Genomic DNA, 21,652 nt, shown 5'->3' on the forward strand with positions numbered 1-21,652 from the left:
TTAAGACACTGTTAAGTGCAATTCATTGTTTCCCAGAAAACGCAACTGTTTTGCAGTTACCACAAGAATACATGGTCATATTTCCCAGTAAATTACCTGTGTAATGCATGATGTCTTCATAAACTCGAGTCGACTGACCTAAAACCTAACTATCCAGAACTGTCATTTTTTTCTGTTGTGTCGTGATTCCAACAATAAAAACCCACTTGTGTGTAATATTTATCCTTATTTTCCCTGTTACTGTTGTGTAGTGTCAAATGCAGTTGTGAAAGATCTCTGGGCGTAGAGCTGCTTCACTATTCGAATAATTCAGTATTTTGATTTATATAACTTAGTCATCAATGTGCTCTTACAACCTTAAATTTTTGTGTATTACTCTGTGCAAAGGGTTTCAGTGAGTTTTTCTATGCCGGTTGAGTACTGTACCGATCTGACTCGTCTTCGGTTTGTATTTCTAAAGGTTACAGATGTTTTTTCCCACACACTTACGTCTTCTAAACAATGCGACATTTAGATAAAATAATAATCTCAGGAAAAGGAGCAATAATTTAGTATGATGTTACCTGTAATGTATAAATTCGATGAAAACGTATAAGATTCCATCTCTCAAACACAAAAATTTACTAGGGAGCAGTTGCAAATAAATGTGGGAAAATAATTTATGGATAGTGTCGCACATTAAAGACACACTGTTCTTCCTGAAACTAAACTAGTCCACTCTGAATCTATTATCAGTTTTCTCTTCTATTTATTTGCAATATCTTCTTGTGTAGAATGTAATCCGGGGCAAAACTGTTACTTTTAAGATAAAATCTCAGTATCTTACAAACAGAAACCATTTTTAGGTGGAAGATATATGAGAACCAGGTTTGTAAGGTGACTTCCCTATACACCATGCAGTTAAACTCGTTCGTGAAGTGTACGGATCAGGGACATGGCAAACTACTGCGCAAGACCCTAGAAAAGTTTTACTTGTTTGTGATGGACGGAAGAGATAGAGCTTATTGCGTTGTCTCACTAGCTGGACGGGATAAGTGCATATTTTAAACATATTTCCAGCATTCACTTCATGTGATTTTACTCAAGCAGGGGAAAACAAAATCAAAATGGCCAAAAAAGGATTGGAACGATATTGCCACTTGAGATGAATCGTTCTTAAACCTCAGTGTTACCTTTTTCATTATGTTTAATTAAGCTGTTACAGCACCAGGGAATATGTGTGAGATTTGTTTGAGAGTGATTGGTGGACACGTTCTCACAAGAAGATTGGACCTCTGGATTGTCTGACCCGGTACAAGGATAGGAGCCAGAATTTTTGCCAGTTTACATCAGGGGATCTATGGGTTGCGGAAATAATGAGATCAAGTTCTTATCTATCACAGACGCATAAAGTTTACGAAATCTTGACATGACGTCTTTCACCAACATATTCCATTGCCTTCAGGCTTTGATTGTAGTGTTACCTAATGTCATGTAGCATGGAAGATTATGACTGTAGAGCTCTGAGCTCAAAGTATCTATAGTGTAAGACTAACTGAACATCGTTGTTTGTTGGGACAGTGTAACATGCAACGTCGTTCACATGCTTCCGAAGAATGGAGCAGTGATAATAATGACTAAAAAATAATTAACCATTGAATATTACGTTCCATTTCTTGTAACTGCTTTTTGTCAGGTAGAAAATACTATGAATCTACTGCTCCTTGCTTTTACTTACCCAGAGCACCAAGACGGTAGTTAATAGTGACAAGAACGATGTCGTGGTTCATTAGGAAGTCTGGCTCATAACCGATTCCACTACCTTCAATCCAGCCACCTCCGTGAATCCAGAACATGACTGGAAGCAGCTCCGCATGTTTCAGCTGCAAGAAAAATGATAATGCTATACTACATCTGTATACCTCGTAAACACGATACATAGACCTAATCCTTCGGAAAAATATTAGTTATGAGACCGAAACCACGTTGTTTTTTAAATGACCTAAATAGATGATTAAATAAACTATTTCATAATAAATAACTATTATGAAAACATTAAAACCTATGGAATGAAAACAGAAAAATCTAGCAAAGGTTTTATTGTGAGTGTAGATTTCTGGAAGTAATCAGTTAGTCAAATAAAGAAATAAGAGTCTTCATTATACTTTAAAAACTTCCCTTCGTTTTTGCTGCTACGCAATTTTAATTTTTAAATAATTCTTCATAAAATTTCTCTGCTTACATTTCAGATAGCGTAGAGAATTCAAAATACTGCAGTGAGAACTTTAAACGCATCATAATTACGTGGAAATCACTTTTTCATGAGGTGCTTTTTTTAGACATTAATGCCAAGTAAATTACGAAAGAAGGCGGATTACAGTTTAAAGTTCCGACTACGAAGAGGTTCTGAGGATTGTCCTGTTACTAATATTGACGTTTCCCATAGTTTGTTGTGCCGTGTCAAAACGCGCGGCTTACGTTCGCCCTTACTAGTGCTGAGCATCCTACACGATAACTTAATAATAACACCTGGTGGTTACTGTAAATGTACGTGTACGATGTATTAAGACAAAAAATATGTTGTAGATGAGCCGCAAACGTCGACGAAAAAGCAGGTGGTGAGCGCGCGCGGCTTCAGCGATGCAACAACTCGCCTTCGCTGGGTCCAGAGATGCTGCCTGAGCGACGCGCAGTAGCCGACCGCTGTCGTAGAGAACCGACAGCAGCAACGAATAATAATTAACTGTCAAAAGTTGGCGTGGCGCTGCGTGTTTGTTCGTTTTAAATGGTTCCTATGTCATGACATAAAGAGTTGGTTAGTTTCCATGTAGACCTCCCACCGACTACGTGGATATATCGGTGTTCGTCTAGGTCTGGTACTAGAGCGTCCCACTGCGTGGTGTAGTGAGGAACCGCAGCTGGCGGTTAAGGCTTGGGAGAGGGAAAGGAGTTTTCATTGGTAGTACCAGTACTTTAATTTGGGTACAGTCCGAGGAGGCAGTGTGGCTATTTTGTCTGTTAGGCCCTTGCTCATATACGTGGCTGTGACGGTTGATCCCTCCCAACGCTGAGCAACGAAATATACAGAGATTCTGTGGGATTTTCTGAATAGTCGCTAGTGATACACCGGTTTTGGAGAATTTAGGTGCACGAGCTATCAATTGATTGTTGTCTTGTGGACAGTTTCGGTCGTAAAGTTTGCTGTGGTAAATCCAGCGTGAGCCTGATTAGAGAGAGAAGTAGATTTGTAAGTGCTGAATTTTTGGGAGTCGGTGGAACCGATATCCTGCCCGTGTTGTACGATTAGTGGTCGGGACTAGCCCAGAGGTCATTGGGTTGTTGAGCGTTTTGTTGAAGTGGTTTGGTAGTGGTTGATGTGTGTGTGTGTGTGTGTGTGTGTGTGTGTGTGTGTGTGTAGTAAGGTTAGTATTGCCTCACGTGTTCCAACATTTCTACTGAATCCAAACTGATCTTCCACGAGGTCCGCTTCTACCAGTTTTTCCATTCGTCTGTAAAGAATTCGCGTTAGTATTTTGTAGCTGTGACTTATTAAACTGATAGTTCTGTAATTTTCACATCTGTCAACACCTGCTTTCTTTGGGATTGGAATTATTATATTCTTCTTGAAGTCTGTGGGTATTTCGCCTGTCTCATACATCTTGCTCACCAGATGGTAGAGTTTTGTCATGACTGGCTCTCCCAAGGCCATCAGTAGTTCTAATGGAATGTTGTCTACTCCCGGGGCCTTGTTTCGACTCAGGTCTTTCAGTGCTCTGTCAAACTCTTCACGCAGTATCTTATCTCCCATTTCATCTTCATCTACATCCTCTTCCATTTCCATAATATTGTCCTCAAGTACATCGCCCTTGTATAAACCCTCTGTATACTCCTTCCACCTTTCTGCCTTCCCTTCTTTGCTTAGAACTGGGTTTCCATCTGAGCTCTTGATATTCATACAAGTGGTTCTCTTCTCTCCAAAGGTCTCTTTAATTTTCCTGTAGGCAGTATCTATCTTACCCCTAGTGAGACAAGCCTCTACATCCTTACATTTGTCCTCTAGCCATCCCTGCTTAGCCATTTTGCACTTCCTGTCGATCTCATTTTTGAGACGTTTGTTTTCCTTTTTGCCTGCTTCATTTACTGCATTTTTATATTTTCTCCTTTCATCAATTAAATTCAATATTTCTTCTGTTACCCAAGGATTTCTATTAGCCCTCGTCTTTTTACCTACTTGATCCTCTGCTGCCTTCACTACTTCATCCCTCAGAGCTACCCATTCGTTTTCTACTGTATTTCTTTCCCCCATTCCTGTCAATTGTTCCCTTATGCTCTCCCTGAAACTCTGTACAACCTCTGGTTCTTTCAGTTTATCCAGGTCCCATCTCCTTAATTTCCCGCCTTTTTTCAGTTTCTTCAGTTTCAATCTGCAGCTCATAACCAATAGATTGTGGTCAGAATCCACATCTGCCCCTGGAAATGTCTTACAATTTAAAACGTGGTTCCTAAATCTCTGTCATACCATTATGTAATCTATCTGATACCTTTTAGTATATACAGGATTCTTCCAGGTATACAACCTTCTTTCATGATTCTTGAACCAAGTGTTAGCTATGATTAAGTTATGCTCTGTGGAAAATTCTACAAGGCGGCTTCCTCTTTCATTTCTTCCCCCCAATCCATATTCATCTACTATGTTTCCTTCTCTCCCTTTTCCTACTGACGAATTCCAGTCACCCATGACTATTAAATTTTCGTCTCCCTTCACTACCTGAATAATTTCTTTTATCTCGTCATACATTTCATCAATTTCTTCATCATCTGCAGAGCTAGTTGGCATATAAACTTGTACTACTGTAGTAGGCATGGGCTTTGTGTCTATCTTGGCCACAATAAAGCGTTCACTATGCTGTTTGTAGTAGCTAACCCGCACTCCTATTTTTTTATTCATTATTAAACCTACTCCTGCATTACCCCTATTTGATTTTGTATTTATAACCCTGTAATAACCTGACCAAAAGTCTTGTTCCTCCTGCCACCGAACTTCACTAATTCCCACTATATCTAACTTTAACCTATCCACTTCCCTTTTTAAATTTTCTAACCTACCTGCCCGATTAAGGGATCTGACATTCCACGCTCCGATCCGTAGAATGCCAGTTTTCTTTCTCCTGATAACGACGTCCTCTTGAGTAGTCCCCGCCCGGAGATCCGAATGGGGGACTATTTTACCTCCGGAATATTTTACCCAAGAGGACGCCATCATCATTTAATCATACAGTAAAGCTGCATGTCCTCGGGAGAAATTACGGCTGTAGTTTCCCCTTGCTTTCCGCCGTTCGCAGTACCAGCACAGCAAGGCCGTTTTGGTTAATGTTACAAGGCCAGATCAGTCAATCATCCAGACTGTTGCCCCTGCAACTACTGAAAAGGCTGCTGCCCCTCTTCAGGAACCACACGTTTGTCTGGCCTCTCAACAGATACCCCTCCGTTGTGGTGGCACCTACGGTACGGCCATCTGTATCGCTGAGGCACGCAAGCCTCCCCACCAACGGCAAGGTCCATGGTTCATGGGGGGACATAAACCTTACGTGTATTTAATTAGTATCTGGTGTGTGTATATATATTCTGCGGGAAAAGAGAAGGGGGAATTCCAGAGATCTTAATACCGCGTTGCAGGACACAAGTATACTCTGGTATTTGTAAGTTTGCACAACTCATTGATTGAGTGGAACCACGATAAACCTACGGAGGGTAGATATTCTATACAGTTAAAACGATTTCATATATAGAAAGCGTGTCCTCAATAAATGCAATTAGAATTGAAGTTGTCGCAATTTATTACGAAAAAAAGAGGTTCAAATGGCTCCGAGTACTATGGGACTTAACATCTGAGGTCATCAGTCCCCTAGAACTTAAAACTACTTAAACCTAACTAATGGCTCTGAGCACTATGTGACTTAACTACTGAGGTCATCAGTCCCCTAGAACTTAGAACTACTTAAACCTAACTAACCTAAAGACATCACACAGATCCATGCCCGAGGCAGGATTCGAACCTGCGACCGTAGCGGTCACGCGGTTCCAAACTGAAGCGCTTAGAACCGCACGGCCACACCGGCCGGCCAAACCTAAGTAACCTAAGGACATCACACACATCCATGCCCGGGGCAGGATTCTAACCTGCGACCGTAGCAGCAGCGCGGTTCCAGACTGAAGCGCCTAAAACCGCTCGGCCACAGCGGCCGGCTATTACAGAACAGTCAACGATTATACCTATAACAAAGATTGATAAATCGGTAGAGTACGTGACGTCGTGTTATTTACATAGCAACGCTGTGCTAAGCGGAAAGAGATTTAGTGGAAATATAAACTATTTTAATCCATATAAATGTCGGTAAAGGCGTCTTAATACAAACTGGTCATAACACGACGATATATGGAATAGGAATTTTGTAAGTAATCATAAAAGTTACATATCTTTTCCAGAGATAATGTACTGCGTTGTGAGAATTTCATTGTGTGGGAGAACAATTGAGAGCTAGATGTGACATTTATCTCGACATAATCTAAATAGGTACTGTATTTAAAGAGATTTGTTGCTTTGATTTGACCAGTAGTTTAGATAACGAGAGTTGCTATCTAAATTGGCCTATCACGTAATTACTGCTTGATATTGGTGATCATTGTCATTAGAATGATTGGATGTGTCTAATCGTAGTGTAATCGTGTCATTGTTCGATCTCGACGTTGCGTAAAGTAAGGGTGCTCTCTTTCATTATTCGATATTGGAGCCGGCTGCATAGTCAGTGGTTGAGGTTTCCCTATTAGTAATTATACTAAAAGTGATCTGTCTTCAATCTGTTCCTTGAGAGTGCGATTACGATACGAGCTAGACTTCGAGTAGTCGCCAGACGCTCCACTACGACTGGTATCGTCTAAAATCAGATAGCGATCTGCAGTCATAACGTAGACTGTGAAATTAAAAACTGTACCAAATTAAAGCTGTAGTTGTCGATTGGTTCGCCCAAGAATTTTGCGCTGCAGGAAGCCATACATTAACGACATAGCGACGTTGGTACAATACGATCCATTGTCGTTGTAAGTTCGATCTAGGGTACCGCCAGGCGGCACGTTACACGGTCAGTGCTTACGTCGGTGTTGGGTCCCGTGAAAAGAAATACTGGATTTCTCCCCTGAATTTTTTATCTAGAACTTGTGCTCCGCGGCTAATGACTTCATTGTCGATGGGCTGTCAATTCAAATAGAATTAAAATGCTGTTACCAGTAGCAAAAATACGGAAAGTGATGACTACAAATGATTTCATGGACTCTTACATCTGGTCACTGACACTGACAGAAATCACCGACCCTGCTGACAGCCAAGGCAACGGGACGAGCTTGAAAAATATGTAACCCCAGTATTAAACAAAGTATGGAAGCACGCAGGAAGCATTCGCAAATGCGAAAAGGAACCACCGTTGGCTGTATATTGGGAATGATGACAGTGAGAGTATATGCCATACCAGGACTCGAACCCAGATATCCCGCTTTACGCGAGCGGTCACCTTAGCAGCTATTTTTTTTCAAAACTTTATTTAACAATATAACGCTACACAATTACATCATCGCAATACATGAACAAAATAAACAGTTTATGGATTGTTGTGCACATTGCAGCATGTCACGCTTGAGTCTTAATTATGGATAGTTCTGGGGATACACATTTGTGTTTATTTCATTGGGGTATGTGCGTGTAAATTGCATCAGTTTTTAATGTATGTCCATTGGCGACGACCTGTGAGATTTGTTGGGATCTGTTGAAACTTTCTAAACTGACTTTTCTCTATTCGATTTCAGTGAGTTACTTTTTTTGTAACGTAATCGTAAATTTTAATAAATTTGGAAACTTTTCCTTTTTTTAGGTTGTTATGCTATGTAATGAGAGCCAGAGATCTTTCCAGAATGAAATTTTCACACTGCAGAGAAGTGTGCACTGACATGAAATTTCCTGGTAGATTAAATCTGAGTTCCGGACCGAGACTCGAATTCAGGACCTTTGCCTTTAGCGGGCAAGTATTCTACCATCTGAGCTACCCAAGCACGACTCACGTTCCGTCCTTACAGCTTTACTTCCGTCAGCACCTCGTCACCTACCTTCCAAACTTCACAGAAGCTCTCCTGCGAACCTTGCAAGAGTAGCACTTCTGGAAGAAAGGATATTGCGGACACATGGCTTAGTCACGGCCTGGAGGATGCTTCCAGAATGAAATTTTCACTCTGCAGAGGAGTGTGCGCTTTCACGAAACTTCCGGGCAGATAAAACTGTGCGATGGACCGAGACTCGAACTCGGGACCTTTACTTTTGTTTTCCATCAGTTTAAGATGTGTTTCCCTTGTCTTCGTCATATTCTATTAAGGAATGTTTATATGTATATAATTGAATACAATTAAAAATTGTTTAAGACGATGTAATCCGTTAGGGAGATGTTGCACTTTAATTGGCGGTTCACACTGACTGGAGTATTTTCGTTGAGCAAGAGAGATGTTACAGTGTTGAACGATCTTTATTGTGCAAATAATGCTTTAGACTTTATGGTAATATCCACGAGGTTTATTCCGCCACTTTCTGCAGAGATAGTTACAGTCCCAAATTTAACTTTCAGTATGTTTTGACGGGTTACAAAGTGAGTTAAGGCCGACATAATTCTGGTACCTGTGTCTCGAGGAATCGGTATCCCTTAAGGAACATAGCTGATTTTTGCCATTATGTATATCTTCGGGGATGACATCTGGAATTCGACGAATTTCATCACTATTGAGACCCATGTCATCAGTGTTTGCCCTACATACGTTATTTTGAGCATTATGTTTATTACTCTTAGCTGTTTTACCTGAGTGACTAGCAGAGGTTCAAATACGGTGGCAAACAGGGCCAATGTCATTGGAGATCCTTGTCTTACCCAGCAACAGAAGTTAAATGTTCTCGTTAGCTGGCTGTTTATTAGGATTCTGGATGAATCTTAGCTTGATATTCTGAGTATTAATATGCTAAATCGTTGCGGAAAACTCATTACCTTCATCGTTTCGAATAAGTAATGTTGGTTTACTCTACCAAAGGCTTTTTGAAAGCCTTGTGACGTTACAGAAGATTTTAATTTGAAACCATCTACTATGGCTGTTGTATCTCTATAATCACCACAATCTGTACAATCGTTCTATCCTGGCCCACGCTTGTTTTAGAAGGAGCGGTAACTAACTATATACGTTACATTCTTGAGCCTCTGATGTAGTTCACGTGCCATGATCTTACAATCACTGCTCAGCAAAGTTAATGATCTATGGTTTTCCATGGATACACTGTATTGTTTTTTGGAACTAAAACCGTAATTCCTTCTACACAGTCAATTGGGATTTCTGTGGCAGTGTTCACTAGTTCACTATATATACATAATAATTTAATTTTAATTTGTTGTTGGAAGATATGATAAATCTCTTGTGGTATTCAATATGGGCCCGGCGATTTATTTTAGGGACTATGTTATATAAATGCTTCCAAAACTTTTTGATCAGTCTTCATCTGAGTCAGGATTGTTGAGCTCTTTTCTGAAAATGTTTGAGAAGACTTCCTGTGCATTATTATCACTAGATCTGCTGGAAATGATTGTAAATGCCTTCTTTTATTTCGTGCTGTGTATTTAGTGTGATCCATGTTTCCTTTTAATTTTTGTCAATATTTTCCTTTGTGCAGAGCTTTCTTTCGCACATACCGTGATATATTGAGGTTTCTTCAAGGTGTACATACTCAGGTATCCTCGCCCAACTTTTGTATCCTTCTTAATGTTTCAGTATCTAATGTTTGGATTTTATTTTCTTTATCTTCACGCATTTCCCGATTACTGAGGCGTCTACTCTGTAAAGATCTCGAATACATTCAAGTAAAATTGACTCGTTTTCCTGTACCAGAATTTTTTTCACGTGAGTAATTCATTGACTGTATTAGTAGTTGGGGTCTGGCGCATTTGCGCCACCAGGCTATTGCTGAACTATACGATGCAAATTTTCGTTCACATTATTCCCACATCCGAGTGAAACTTTCTTTCTATACGTCATCTCGTAAATGTGTGACGTTCAGTTTCCACATTCATTTTGCACGAATCAGGTCAGACCCAGACTTCAATACGTCCATGTGTCACATTCGGCAATGTTCCTTTGGACATGCATGCATGTCCAAAGAAACATTCCATTGTACTTCTTAATAATATAGGCACTGCTATTTCATAAATAATGGAAAGTTGAAAGATGGATGGAATACAGGAACATTCAAGTGTTATACAAAGGAAACAACGTGAAGCCAATATTGCGCAAGATTGAAAGATGATAGTTGTAGTTGAGATGCGATGCGACGAGAGTAGTTTGATGGAGCCCTGAAATACCTATGAATAGACTAGACGCCCAAGAGGCGTTATTCCCTCATAATTATTTTGAACTTTGGTGGCACATACCGTGACAAAACCATTCATCACGGGATGCAAGATATCATGGGAAATACACTCCGACTTCTAGAAGAATGTAATAATAATTACAATTCCAAAGACGGTTGGTAGTGACAGTTGCCAATATTAAAGAAATGTTGGATTAATACATCACAGTTGCAAAGAACTAACATGTATTATAAAAAAGGAGAATTAAAAATTGTTAGAAGTCGACCTCAGGGAACATAAGTTTGAGTTCGGGAGAATTTGTGACATGCGAGGCAATACTTACAATCTTCCGACTGAAGAAAGGTCAATATACGTTTATGCATTTGCAGATTTGGGAGACAGTTCTTGAAATGTTGACTGGAATATACTTGCAATTCCGAAGGTAATAGTGATGGAATATGAAATATTTTTCCAACTTGAACAAAAACCAGACTGCTGTTAGGAGAATCGTAGGACTTTAAAGTCAAGCAGCTGTTGACTAGGGCGTGACAAGAGGATTGTTATTCTATGTGTACACTGGACCAGCAGTGAAACAGTCGTTGGAAGGACGCAGTCCCGTGATCCGTCGGTCAGTAGTTCTAGTCTACTGTGAGTTTTTTGTCGGATAATTAGTAAGAGAGTGTTCCAGTTTACTTCACGCTCGAGGGTGTCTGAGGTATTTTAGTGTTAGTTAAATTAATAGCTCTGGTAGATGGAAGTCATGGGGCAGAGGTTGAGTGTGGTAGATGTGGCCTTAAATCCACAGGATTTCCTGCAATTATTTCACCTGGAAACTCCGAGAACATGGGGGACGTTTGCGCAGCAGATGGGTCGAGATACAATCTTACAGTGTGAAGGAAGCTCTACCGGCCATTATTACCCTCTGGAGAAGATGTGAGCTTTCCCTTGCTGTGTTGTATTGTATGATTCAACATCTGCTTGCAGCTTCTACAGTTCTCTTTTATCAGTTGGTTCCAAGCGTGTATCGCTGTTGCAGTCAGAAAGTCGCAGTAAAAAAATCTATTTTCAGACTATTGGTTGCTGCGTCCCATCGAACTAATTCACACATACTGATATATCTTTCTATGAAATGGCATTTGCTTATGTCGTTCCAATTTGTATGACAACTATTCATCGAAGATGTTAGACGAAACGCTAACAGTTTTTGGTCGCGCAAGTGAGAACGCTGCTGTACCTAAGTAGACGCCATCTCTTTGCAGTTGTAATCAGTTTTAGCTGGTACACTGTTTAACACACCACTGAGATCGATCTGATCCGAGAGGTTCTTTCTAGGCGTTACAGTTTTAATAAACATTAGTACTGCGGTATCCTACAACGATATAGACTACATAACGAAAGAAAACGTACCTGTGGAGTGAAGACGTTAAGGTACAGGCAGTCCTCAGTGCCGGAGACAGCCGATCCCGGCATCACCACTGTGTACTGGGTGCACACTGGCCCAGGAGTCGTAGCATCGAGAATGTGTGTCCACGTATCCGGAGGCTGAGGACTCTGCAACAAACAGTGAAACTCATCTTGTTACACAAATCAACGATGCGAAAACATTTTCAAAGAACGTCACATATTACTGTGATTTTTACTACGTTTAGTAGTAATATAAAACGAAGACGCCCAAATATCCACCACTGCTTACAGACATCATCCAAAATTTAACCAACTGCATATTAATTATTTTTGTGACACAAGTTTCATGTACAATTTCATTTAATAATTTGAATTACATAGATTAGTAGGGCATGTGATCAACATTCAGACAATGTACTGCCGTGCAAGAATATCTATGAAGCCAAGCGAGAAAAGTTTTTGTGTAAGGACATTGTGAATTCGAAAAGAAATCTGTTACCTTCTCTTCACAATAGGCTGGGCCTACTGAATAGTCTATGAAAGCATTAACAGAAGACAGGCAATGTTTCAAGTACATCTACGAAAAGTTTCTTCATCCATCATAGGTTAGTTTAAAAAAAGGCGCGTCTGTTAAATATCAAATTAGAAAAATGTTTTTCAGTTATAGCTCCGAACAAAAAATAGAAACTGGAGTCAGACGGAGGTTTTTACAAACTTGTCTGGCAGTAAGAGAACCCATGTTACATATTTATTGTAGGCAACATGCTATAAATACTCAGGAAGTTACACTGTTTGATAAGCTCAAGTTTCAGTTTGTGAACATTCACCTCTCTTTCTTGCCTGATAATTTGAGAGATGTCTATAAAGAACAAGACGAGGCTCTTTCTTCAAGAAATCAAAGCGATGGAAAGATGATATGAGATTCACAGGAAAGTTAATACAGTTGGTTGCTTACTGAGATCCACAACATTAAATTTATCGGAGAAAGAACTCTGTGGAGGAGAAAGAAGCGACATCTAAAGTAACGGTTACATTGTCCCAATCAAAGGAGGTGTTTTCGTGTCTAATCTTCAGTAAAGCCTTCGTTCAGCTTGAACAAAATTAAACTGGTTTTCATTCGAATTACATATATATTGTCCGTTTCCTGGATTGAGGCAAAGCTGTACGTGATGAATTAAAATCAAATAAAGGTTAAGCATCCGAAAAGACGTAAGACTAAGGTATTTCCCAACAAAAAATACCCAAGAATGTCTCTCACAAGTTATGTGAAATTGATAAATTTCATAAAAATACGAAGCAGTTAAACACATTCATATGGAATTGCGTATCTGAACATTCTGTAGCAAGAATGTAAATTAATGTAGGAATTATTCCCTATGATTTCAGCAATCTCAGTTTAGCTGGGTTGGAACTTTAATAGTGGCAACTATTTATTTACAGCTCGTGCGAAAATAGATACGCGTTCAAAGTTGTGTTGACAGTTCGAGCGGCGCGGTCTATTGCCCTACGAATCTGTAGCAGTTCTGAAGCGAATGCCGTGAAGTGTTTCCTTCAGTTTAGAAATCGAGTTGAACTCAAGAGGGCTTAAATCAGGGGGGTGCAGTAGGTGGTACAGCACTTAGTAGCCTCATCAGTCAAACAAATCATTAACAGCTTGCACTGTACATGCTCGAGCATTGTCCTGCAAAATGATGGTCAGGTCCTGCAGAAAGTGTCATCACTTCGGTCTCTAAGATGGTCTTAGGTTATGTACCAAAAATGAATGGCATAGAAACAGAAGTGGTGATAATTTCAGTAAAACTTTGAAACACGTATCTATTCTGTACGAGCTGTAAATAAATAGTTGCCACTATTAAAGTTTCAACCCTCGTGTTTTACGATATGAACGTAGCTGCAAGTTGGCAGAATGTTACAAGTGCGAACGCTCCCACGATTTAAGTCAATTCGAACAAAGTCGTTTTGGGCGTTTGGACTCGTCCTATACCCACTGTTGAAATCAATATTTCCTCCGTCTTCGCAATGGTCATGTTCAGAACGTCACGACGAGGATTTAGTTTCAAAGTAACCCAGCCTAATGCGTAAAAGGACTTTGTTCTGATTGACACAATGTTGCTCCTTCTGCTCTTTAACGTAGAAAACAATGCAAATAATTGCGAAAAGGTATATAAATGACGAACGTACGCTGCTATGATGCTCCAGAGGATGATACAAAACTAGGAGCCACTACATTTTTAAGCACTGTGGCCGTCTTGGGAATGAAGATTCCGTCTATCCTTGTTTAACTGTCATATGTTTCCACTAAGCACTTGACAAGAAAGTCGAGATAGGCCATCATCCACATTTCGTTCTTACTTGTTAAACTGATTTCCTCTACCGATATGATAGAAAATGATATTTATGGGACGCTAAGGTCCCACCTACATTCCTTTTTATAGCTTTTCATTTGGTGTCACCTGGGAGAGCGTGACAAGTTCCTTGACATACCAGAATAGTGAAGAATCGTGCTTATGGAAATTCAGATACGTTAAGGACACAGTGAAATGGCTGGACAAGGATTCTCACATAGTGAATGGTCGTTGCATGGGTGAAGCTAATACTTCGTGTATAGTACAGATCATTAATGATTCCAAAAGCTGATGACTCTCTGAGAGGCGAGTATTAAGAGTGTTGATGATAGTCGTACGCAACTATTCAGTCAACCATGGTCTTTATAGTTGGAACGATGCGCATTTTAACTGGAACACGCAATTTTGTTATCGAAGAGTGCAACACTTGAACAGCTAGTGGCATCTGTTGCGAAGGTTCTCGCTGAATGTCGTGGAAAATAACGTTAGAATGTATGTCACATGAAAGCAAAACAGTTCGTTTTTTATCCATAACCCTGTATCTTTTGAAGTCAATGATATAGTAATTACGTTAGTTGTTCATATAAAACTCCCGACTTCCATAAGACAAAGCTATGTTTAAAACACTTACTACCAAACAAAGTTCAAGAAGAATGCTCTGGACGCGAGTATCCTCTTCACTAAATATTCAGAAATATACATTTAGACGAAATATGGAGAACTGTGTGGCTCCATATCTGATCCTTAGTGTGACTGGTAAAGCAAGACAGTGAAGCCTAGAGCCTCGTCGATGCACACTCCACTCGTTAGAGAATACTAACTTTCTCTACAGCTTAAGAAGTGAGCAGTGATTTCCGTCATTACGGGATATCTACATCTACTTCTACATTCTTGGAGCTCCATTACGCTGTGTAGCACAGAGTACCTCTTTTACCACTATCATTTCTCCATACTGTTTTCCACTTGCGAATGGTGCGTTGGAACTGACGATAAACCTCTGTATATGAACAATTTCTCCGAAATTCTCGTCTTGGTCATTTCGCGAGACATGTGTTGTGCGTCTCTTTTGCGAAAGTACGTTCGCAAAGTTTCAACAGTATCTCCGGGACACAAATTTTTTAACGTGTACAACTGGAGTTTGTTGAATATTTCCAGAACGCTCTTCCCCTTATTATACCATCCAATGACGAAAATATGTGCCGCTCTGTCTCTATCTCTCGTATTAACACTGCGCGATAACGGTCTCAGAGTGATAAGCTATATCCAACAATCAGACTAACGGGCATTTGATAAGCCGCTTATGTAATGTGTGGATTAGATTACCCTACTATTATTCCAATGAAATTTATCTTGGCATATGGTTTTCTTACAACCTGTTTTGTGATTGTGGTCATCCTACTTTAGGTCTTCCATAATCTCCAAAAAAATCGTCTTTGTATTTGGAAAGTAATTAACATAATTTTCATAGTACGATTATTGACAGTTGATGTCAAAAATCTTTACTTACGAACTTCTCTGTATCACAGAAATTGCATCTACTACCTCATTCCCGCAGCTAGTATCGGCCACAACAACACCAAACGCGACAGCTGTGCAAATCAGAAACTTAAATCTCCATTTTCGCGAGACTTGGTCAGTGTGGGATAGGCAACAGCTGATATCGTCTGCAACATGGGTGTCGAGACCGTAGTGCAACCGCGGCTCCAGAGCCGATCCTGCATTACGTAGCAGACAGAAAAAACGCGATCTTCAACAGGTAGCTGCCTCACGCTTGGGAATCTACGCGGACTATTGTGTACCTGTCAAGTGTGTAGTGAAATTTTTGAGGTATTGTGAAAGTGTGACAATTTTCCCCTTTGTGAATCACGAGAGTACCATTAGAAATATGATGAACCAAGAGAACAAATACACATATTCAGAGTGTGGGAGAAGTGATTATAACAAGATTCTGAGGAAGCACGTATCACAAGCACATTCAGGAAAGATATGTGATGCCGTTCCACAATTAAATGTGCAAAGTTTTTAGATATATTTCAACCCTGAACACAGTTTAGTGTGCTACGAATGGAACCACCATACATCGGAAGATAGTTGTGTGAAAATGAAATGTTCATTATGTGAAGTTTCAGTGTTTTCGATAACTCAAGTTACGTATTATACCTAACTGGCAAATCGCTTCAAACATTTGTAGATACATGTTCTGAAAATTAGTTACCAGTCGCATTTCTTGTGAGTGGCCTGAAACACCGATGGGTGTAGTAGACACACCTAAAAGCCACTTGCCTCCCGCGTTTCTTTCCTCACTGCAGAAGAAAGTACGAAACGAACAAGCGGGCGGCTGTTAGGGACAATCACAGTCATGGACTGGAAATGCAGTAATAGCGAGCACGCCAAGAGAAGTAGCAGCTGGTCAGCAGGTCACACGAGGGTTCAAATGGTTCAAATGGCTCTGAGCACTATGGGACTTAACATCTATGGTCATCAGGACCCTATAACTTAGAACTACTTAAACCTAACTAACCTAAGGACAGCACACAACATCCAGTCATCACGAGGCAGAGAAAATCCCTGACCCTGCCGGGAATCGAACCCGGGAACCCGGGCGTGCGAAGCGAGAACGCTGCCGCACGACCACGAGCTGCGGACTGTCACACGAGGGGACAACGCGTCGCTATGGTAATAATACCAGAGTGGAAGTCACGTGGCTGAGTGTTTTCCAAACGTACATTTCGTTCATGCACTAATGCGACCCTTTTGATAGTCATGTGTCTGCGACCACTTGGTGCATCGCGTCATTTCTAGGTGACGGGTATCAACGTATAGAGGAACTACTTTGGAACTATCGTGTAAGCGAATTGTTTATAGTAAATACTGATTACATTTAGAATTGTTAGCCGTGCCCAAAAGAAGAGGAGTTTGCGCACCGTGTAAGAGTTACGTCGGGTAGTTCATAGAATCCCTTGTAATTAGGACATCCCGAGGAAATTGCAACATCTGGCAGTACTAATTCTTAGATAGAAGCATTGTCTCCGTTTACTGAATCAAGTTCGAGCAAAAGTAGCTCAGGGAAAGAAACGCGCATATCAGCTATGTTTACAGGCGAAGAAAGAATCTCCGAAACAAGAATCTAAATGTCTCATACCAAAGTAAAAACCACTGCCATGAAGAACTGAGCAACCGTGGACTACGTTTGCATGCGTAACTGAACACGATTTCCACTGAAGATAGTCTACAGCTTACAAGATGATAAAACGTTTAAATAAAACTTAAAAAGAGGCAAGGAACTTAAGCATAATACCAGAAGATAAAGAGATAGTAAATTATTAACAGCGAGGATAAAAGGAAGGTCTCCTTGGAATCCATATACCATATGAGGGTGATCTCCTGACAGTCCAAGAACTGAAACTCAGGTTTACTTCAATGTGATGGTGATGTCCCATACTCCTTCACAGAGCGTAGGGGAACGATGCGGGGACCCGCACCGCCGTACTAGGCATAGTCCTAGTGGAGGTGGTTTGCCATTGCCTTCCTCCGACCGTAATGGGGATGAATGATAATGACGAAGACAACACAACAACACCCAGTCATCTCGAGGCAGTTGAAAATCGAACCCGAGACCAGGAGTTCGAGAAGCGAAAATTCTACCGCGAGACCACAAGTGACGGACACTTCAATGTGGTGGATTATTTCAATACTTCGACTTAAAATAAAGAATATATGGTGGAAAACTCGACTTTATAGGGTAATGACCGTCCCAACATTGCCGTTTCAACAATGAATGAAAAGTTAGAATATAGGAAGCGAGAGGCAGAAATTGAATTTTTAAGAGAAGTGATTGACTCCAAAAGATTAAACAGACTCAGAAAAGTGGGCATAAGAGCAGTGATCGAGATATATGCAAAGATCTAGTCTAGCGGACAAAGCTGGCTAGAACTTCTGCTACAAATACCAGACTCTAGACTACCAAAAGTAGCCTTAAATTTCAGACCTACATCTACATCTACATCTACATCCATACTCCACAAGCCACCTGACGGTGTGTGGCGGAGGGTACCTTGAGTACCTCTATCGGTTCTCCCTTCTATTCCAGTCTCGTATTGTTCGTGGAAAGAAGGATTGTCGGTATGCCTCTGTGTGGGCTCTAATCTCTCTGATTTTATCCACATGGTCTCTTCGCGAGATATACGTAGGAGGGAGCAATATACTGCTTTACTCTTCGGTGAAGGTATGTTCTCGAAACTTTGACAAAAGCCCGTACCGAGCTACTGAGCGTCTCTCCTGCGGAGTCTTCCACTGGAGTTTATCTATTATCTCCGTAACGCTTTCGCGATTACTAAATGATCCTGTAACGAAGCGCGCTGCTCTCCGTTGGATCTTCTCTATATCTTCTATCAACCCTATCTGGTACGGATCCCACACTGCTGAGCAGTATTCAAGCAGTGGGCGAACAAGCGTACTGTAACCTACTTCCTTTGTTTTCGGATTGCATTTCCTTAGGATTCTGCCAATGAATCTCAGTCTGGCATCTGCTTTACCGACGATCAACATTATATGATCATTCCATTTTAAATCACTCCTAATGCGTACTCCCAGATAATTTATGGTATTAACTGCTTCCAGTTGCTGACCTGCTATTTTGTAGCTAAATGATAAAGGATCTATCTTTCTGTGTATTCGCAGCACATTACACTTGTCTACATTGAGATTCAATTGCCATTCCGTGCACATGCGTCAATTCGCTGCAGATCCTCCTGCATTTCAGTACAATTTTCCATTGTTACAACCTCTCGATACACCACAGCATCATCCGCAAAAAGCCTCAGTGAACTTCCGATGTCATCCACAAGGTCATTTATGTATATTGTGAATAGCAACGGTCCTATGACACTCCCCTGCGGCACACCTGAAATCACTCTTACTTCGGAAGACTTCTCTCCATTAAGAATGACATGCTGCGTCCTGTTATCTAGGAACTCCTCAATCCAATCACACAATTGGTCTGATAGTCCATATGCTCTTACTTTGTTCATTAAACGACTGTGGGGAACTGTATCGAACGCCTTGCGGAAGTCAAGAAACACGGCATCTACCTGTGAACCCGTGTCTATGACCCTCTGAGTCTCGTGGACGAATAGCGCGAGCTGGGTTTCACATGACCGTCTTTTTCGAAACCCATGCTGATTCCTACAGAGTAGATTTCTTGTCTCCAGAAAAGTCATTATACTCGAACACAGTACGTGTTCCAAAATTCTACAACTGATAGACGTTAGAGATATAGGTCTATAGTTCTGCACATCTGCTCGACGTCCCTTCTTGAAAACGGGTATGACCTGTACCCTTTTCCAATCCAAGGTCCGTGGGAAGGCTAAAACAGACACTCCTAGATACGAGGACGTGCTGAAAAGTAATGACTCCGAATTTTTTATGTGAAAATTCTTAAAACATTTCCAAGAAAACAAGCGTTATTAATACTTTACAGACACATACTTATTTCTCAGTTTACTCATCCTAGTGATGAACTCATCGCTCCCAGCGAGAGACCAGTTTGTTTATACCGTAACTATACCATGTTTTACTTTCTTGATGGAACCACAATCTCTCATTTGCTTGCACTGCTTCATCACTGTCAAAGTGAAGTCCTTGAAAGGGTTCTTCATGTTCTGGAAACAGATGAAAGTCGGGTAGCACCAAGTCGGGACTGTATTAATGGTGATCGATGACAGTAAATCGAAGGCGTCGGATTGTTGCAGATTAGACAGTGCTTATGTGTGGTCCTGCATTTTCATGCTGAAGGAGGGGTTCGAAACTCGATTTCACACTGTTTCCCACACACTGCCATAGTTACGTTTCATTCCGTCATGTTTACACTTAACAATTCGGAGCACTCTATCAGGTAGAGGGCTGCAAATACGTAAGCACGAAGAATAAAGATGTACAAGGTTAAAAATAGTTTTAGTGGTTTGGACATAAAAAATTCGGAGTCATTACTTTCCAAGCTGTCGTCGACTTAGAAGAGCAACCAGACCTATGGCCTAGACCCTGATGAGAGAAGTTAGGGAATAAAAAACTTCCAAAAGAACTTCCAAACTGCCGCCACACATAGTACGATAGATTTCTACATCTATGTCTATAGTAGGAAATTGACCTCACGATGTATGGCGAAGAGTACTTTATACTCCACACTCAGAGATCACAGAACGTGAAAATAGGATCCGAAGAGTAGGTTCTGTCCGCCTCGACTCACCCTGAAGCGCAGCGGTCCGACGGGCGGCTTGGCGTAGGGTATGCGGTAGAAGGCGTGGAAGGGCCGGCCCTCGCTGGACACGCGGCTGGTGCCCCTCAGCGCGCCCTGCCTGGTGCGCACCACCTCGCCGGCTGCAGCTGCGGCACTCAGAGACACCTCCACCACCAACACCAGCAGCAGCAGCAGTGCTGCAGAGGGCGCGCTCCACACTCCGGCCATGGCTGCTGTGAGCCGGCACCGAGGCGTGCTTCTCATATTGAAAGGAGCCGTATCGCAAAGTCACGGTACTTAACAAGATTCTGCATCTTATCGCGTACTCCGCCCGTGACTAACCACGGCCAAAAACTGCAACTCACGTAGCGTTACACAATGCAGAGGGTTCTACACGTAACCGCGTACCTGAAATGTGTTGTGAGCGTCGTAGGTAACCACGTATGTCGAACATGCACTGGAGTTTTGAATGAATATGGTGGTGAATGATATTGGAGACGCTAACATCTTTAGTGCCCACACTATTACAAAATACGAAATAAATTTGTCACTATAGTCGAGAATTGTGTTGAGAGATTCAGCATCTGTGTAGATAATTAAAATAATTCTCATATATTGTCCTATCTCGGTTGCAGATTTGTGATTATATTACATGTTTCGACCACTCTGGATCATCTTCAAATCTAAAACAAAGCAATACTGAATATGTACCATGTAAAGTTTTGCAGTTAGTAAAAAAGACATGAACTGAACAAAAATGCCTCAAAGCAGAACCAAATGCAATTAACCGTAACTGTCACACACTGTCATAACCATAACTGTCACACACTGTTACCCATAGTTACTGCGCGTAGTTTCACTATTCAAATTTAGTGTTTTCTATATTATGCTTTCCATTTTCTTTTTATAATAGGTAATATTTAATGAAACTTTATGCACTTCTAGGTCGTCAACAGAATATCTCTTCCATAACTTTAGGATCTTTAATCCTTTCACTACTTATACATCAGTGGTCATAGCCCTTTACTTTTAATACTTTAACGAAAAGAAAATTTTGTACAGTATAATTTTTGCACTTTTAGAGTAAGAATTTATTATTTCGAACTTTCCAAGTTTCGCACTTTGAATTTCTTCAGAAACTAATTCAGTATTCGCTTTTATATTTGCAATTGTATAATCTACTATTTTATCCACTTTTTACAGTTTTACGTATCCATTCTGGTGTCTTACCGGAAGGTTTTTTACATTTCTGACTTCTTGCAATTTTC

The 21,652-nt window shown here is 40.8% G+C and overlaps 1 protein-coding gene across 1 annotated transcript in view; it reads right to left on the reverse strand.

The window, feature by feature from the left end:
- Nucleotides 1-20,632, reverse strand: part of LOC126474116 (esterase E4-like) — a 61,475-nt gene extending 40,843 nt beyond the window's left edge. The window contains exons 1-3 of the mRNA XM_050101542.1: nucleotides 20,394-20,632; nucleotides 11,808-11,951; nucleotides 1,718-1,862 (exon numbers count right to left, since the gene is read on the reverse strand). Of these exons, the coding sequence (XP_049957499.1) occupies nucleotides 1,718-1,862; nucleotides 11,808-11,951; nucleotides 20,394-20,612 (508 nt within the window). The 5' untranslated portion in view covers nucleotides 20,613-20,632. The remainder of the gene's footprint in view (nucleotides 1-1,717; nucleotides 1,863-11,807; nucleotides 11,952-20,393) is intronic.
- Between the last annotated feature and the right edge of the window lie 1,020 nt (nucleotides 20,633-21,652).

Source organism: Schistocerca serialis, chromosome 4, assembly GCF_023864345.2.
Source record: "Schistocerca serialis cubense isolate TAMUIC-IGC-003099 chromosome 4, iqSchSeri2.2, whole genome shotgun sequence".
NCBI classification, from domain to species: Eukaryota; Metazoa; Arthropoda; class Insecta; order Orthoptera; family Acrididae; genus Schistocerca; species Schistocerca serialis.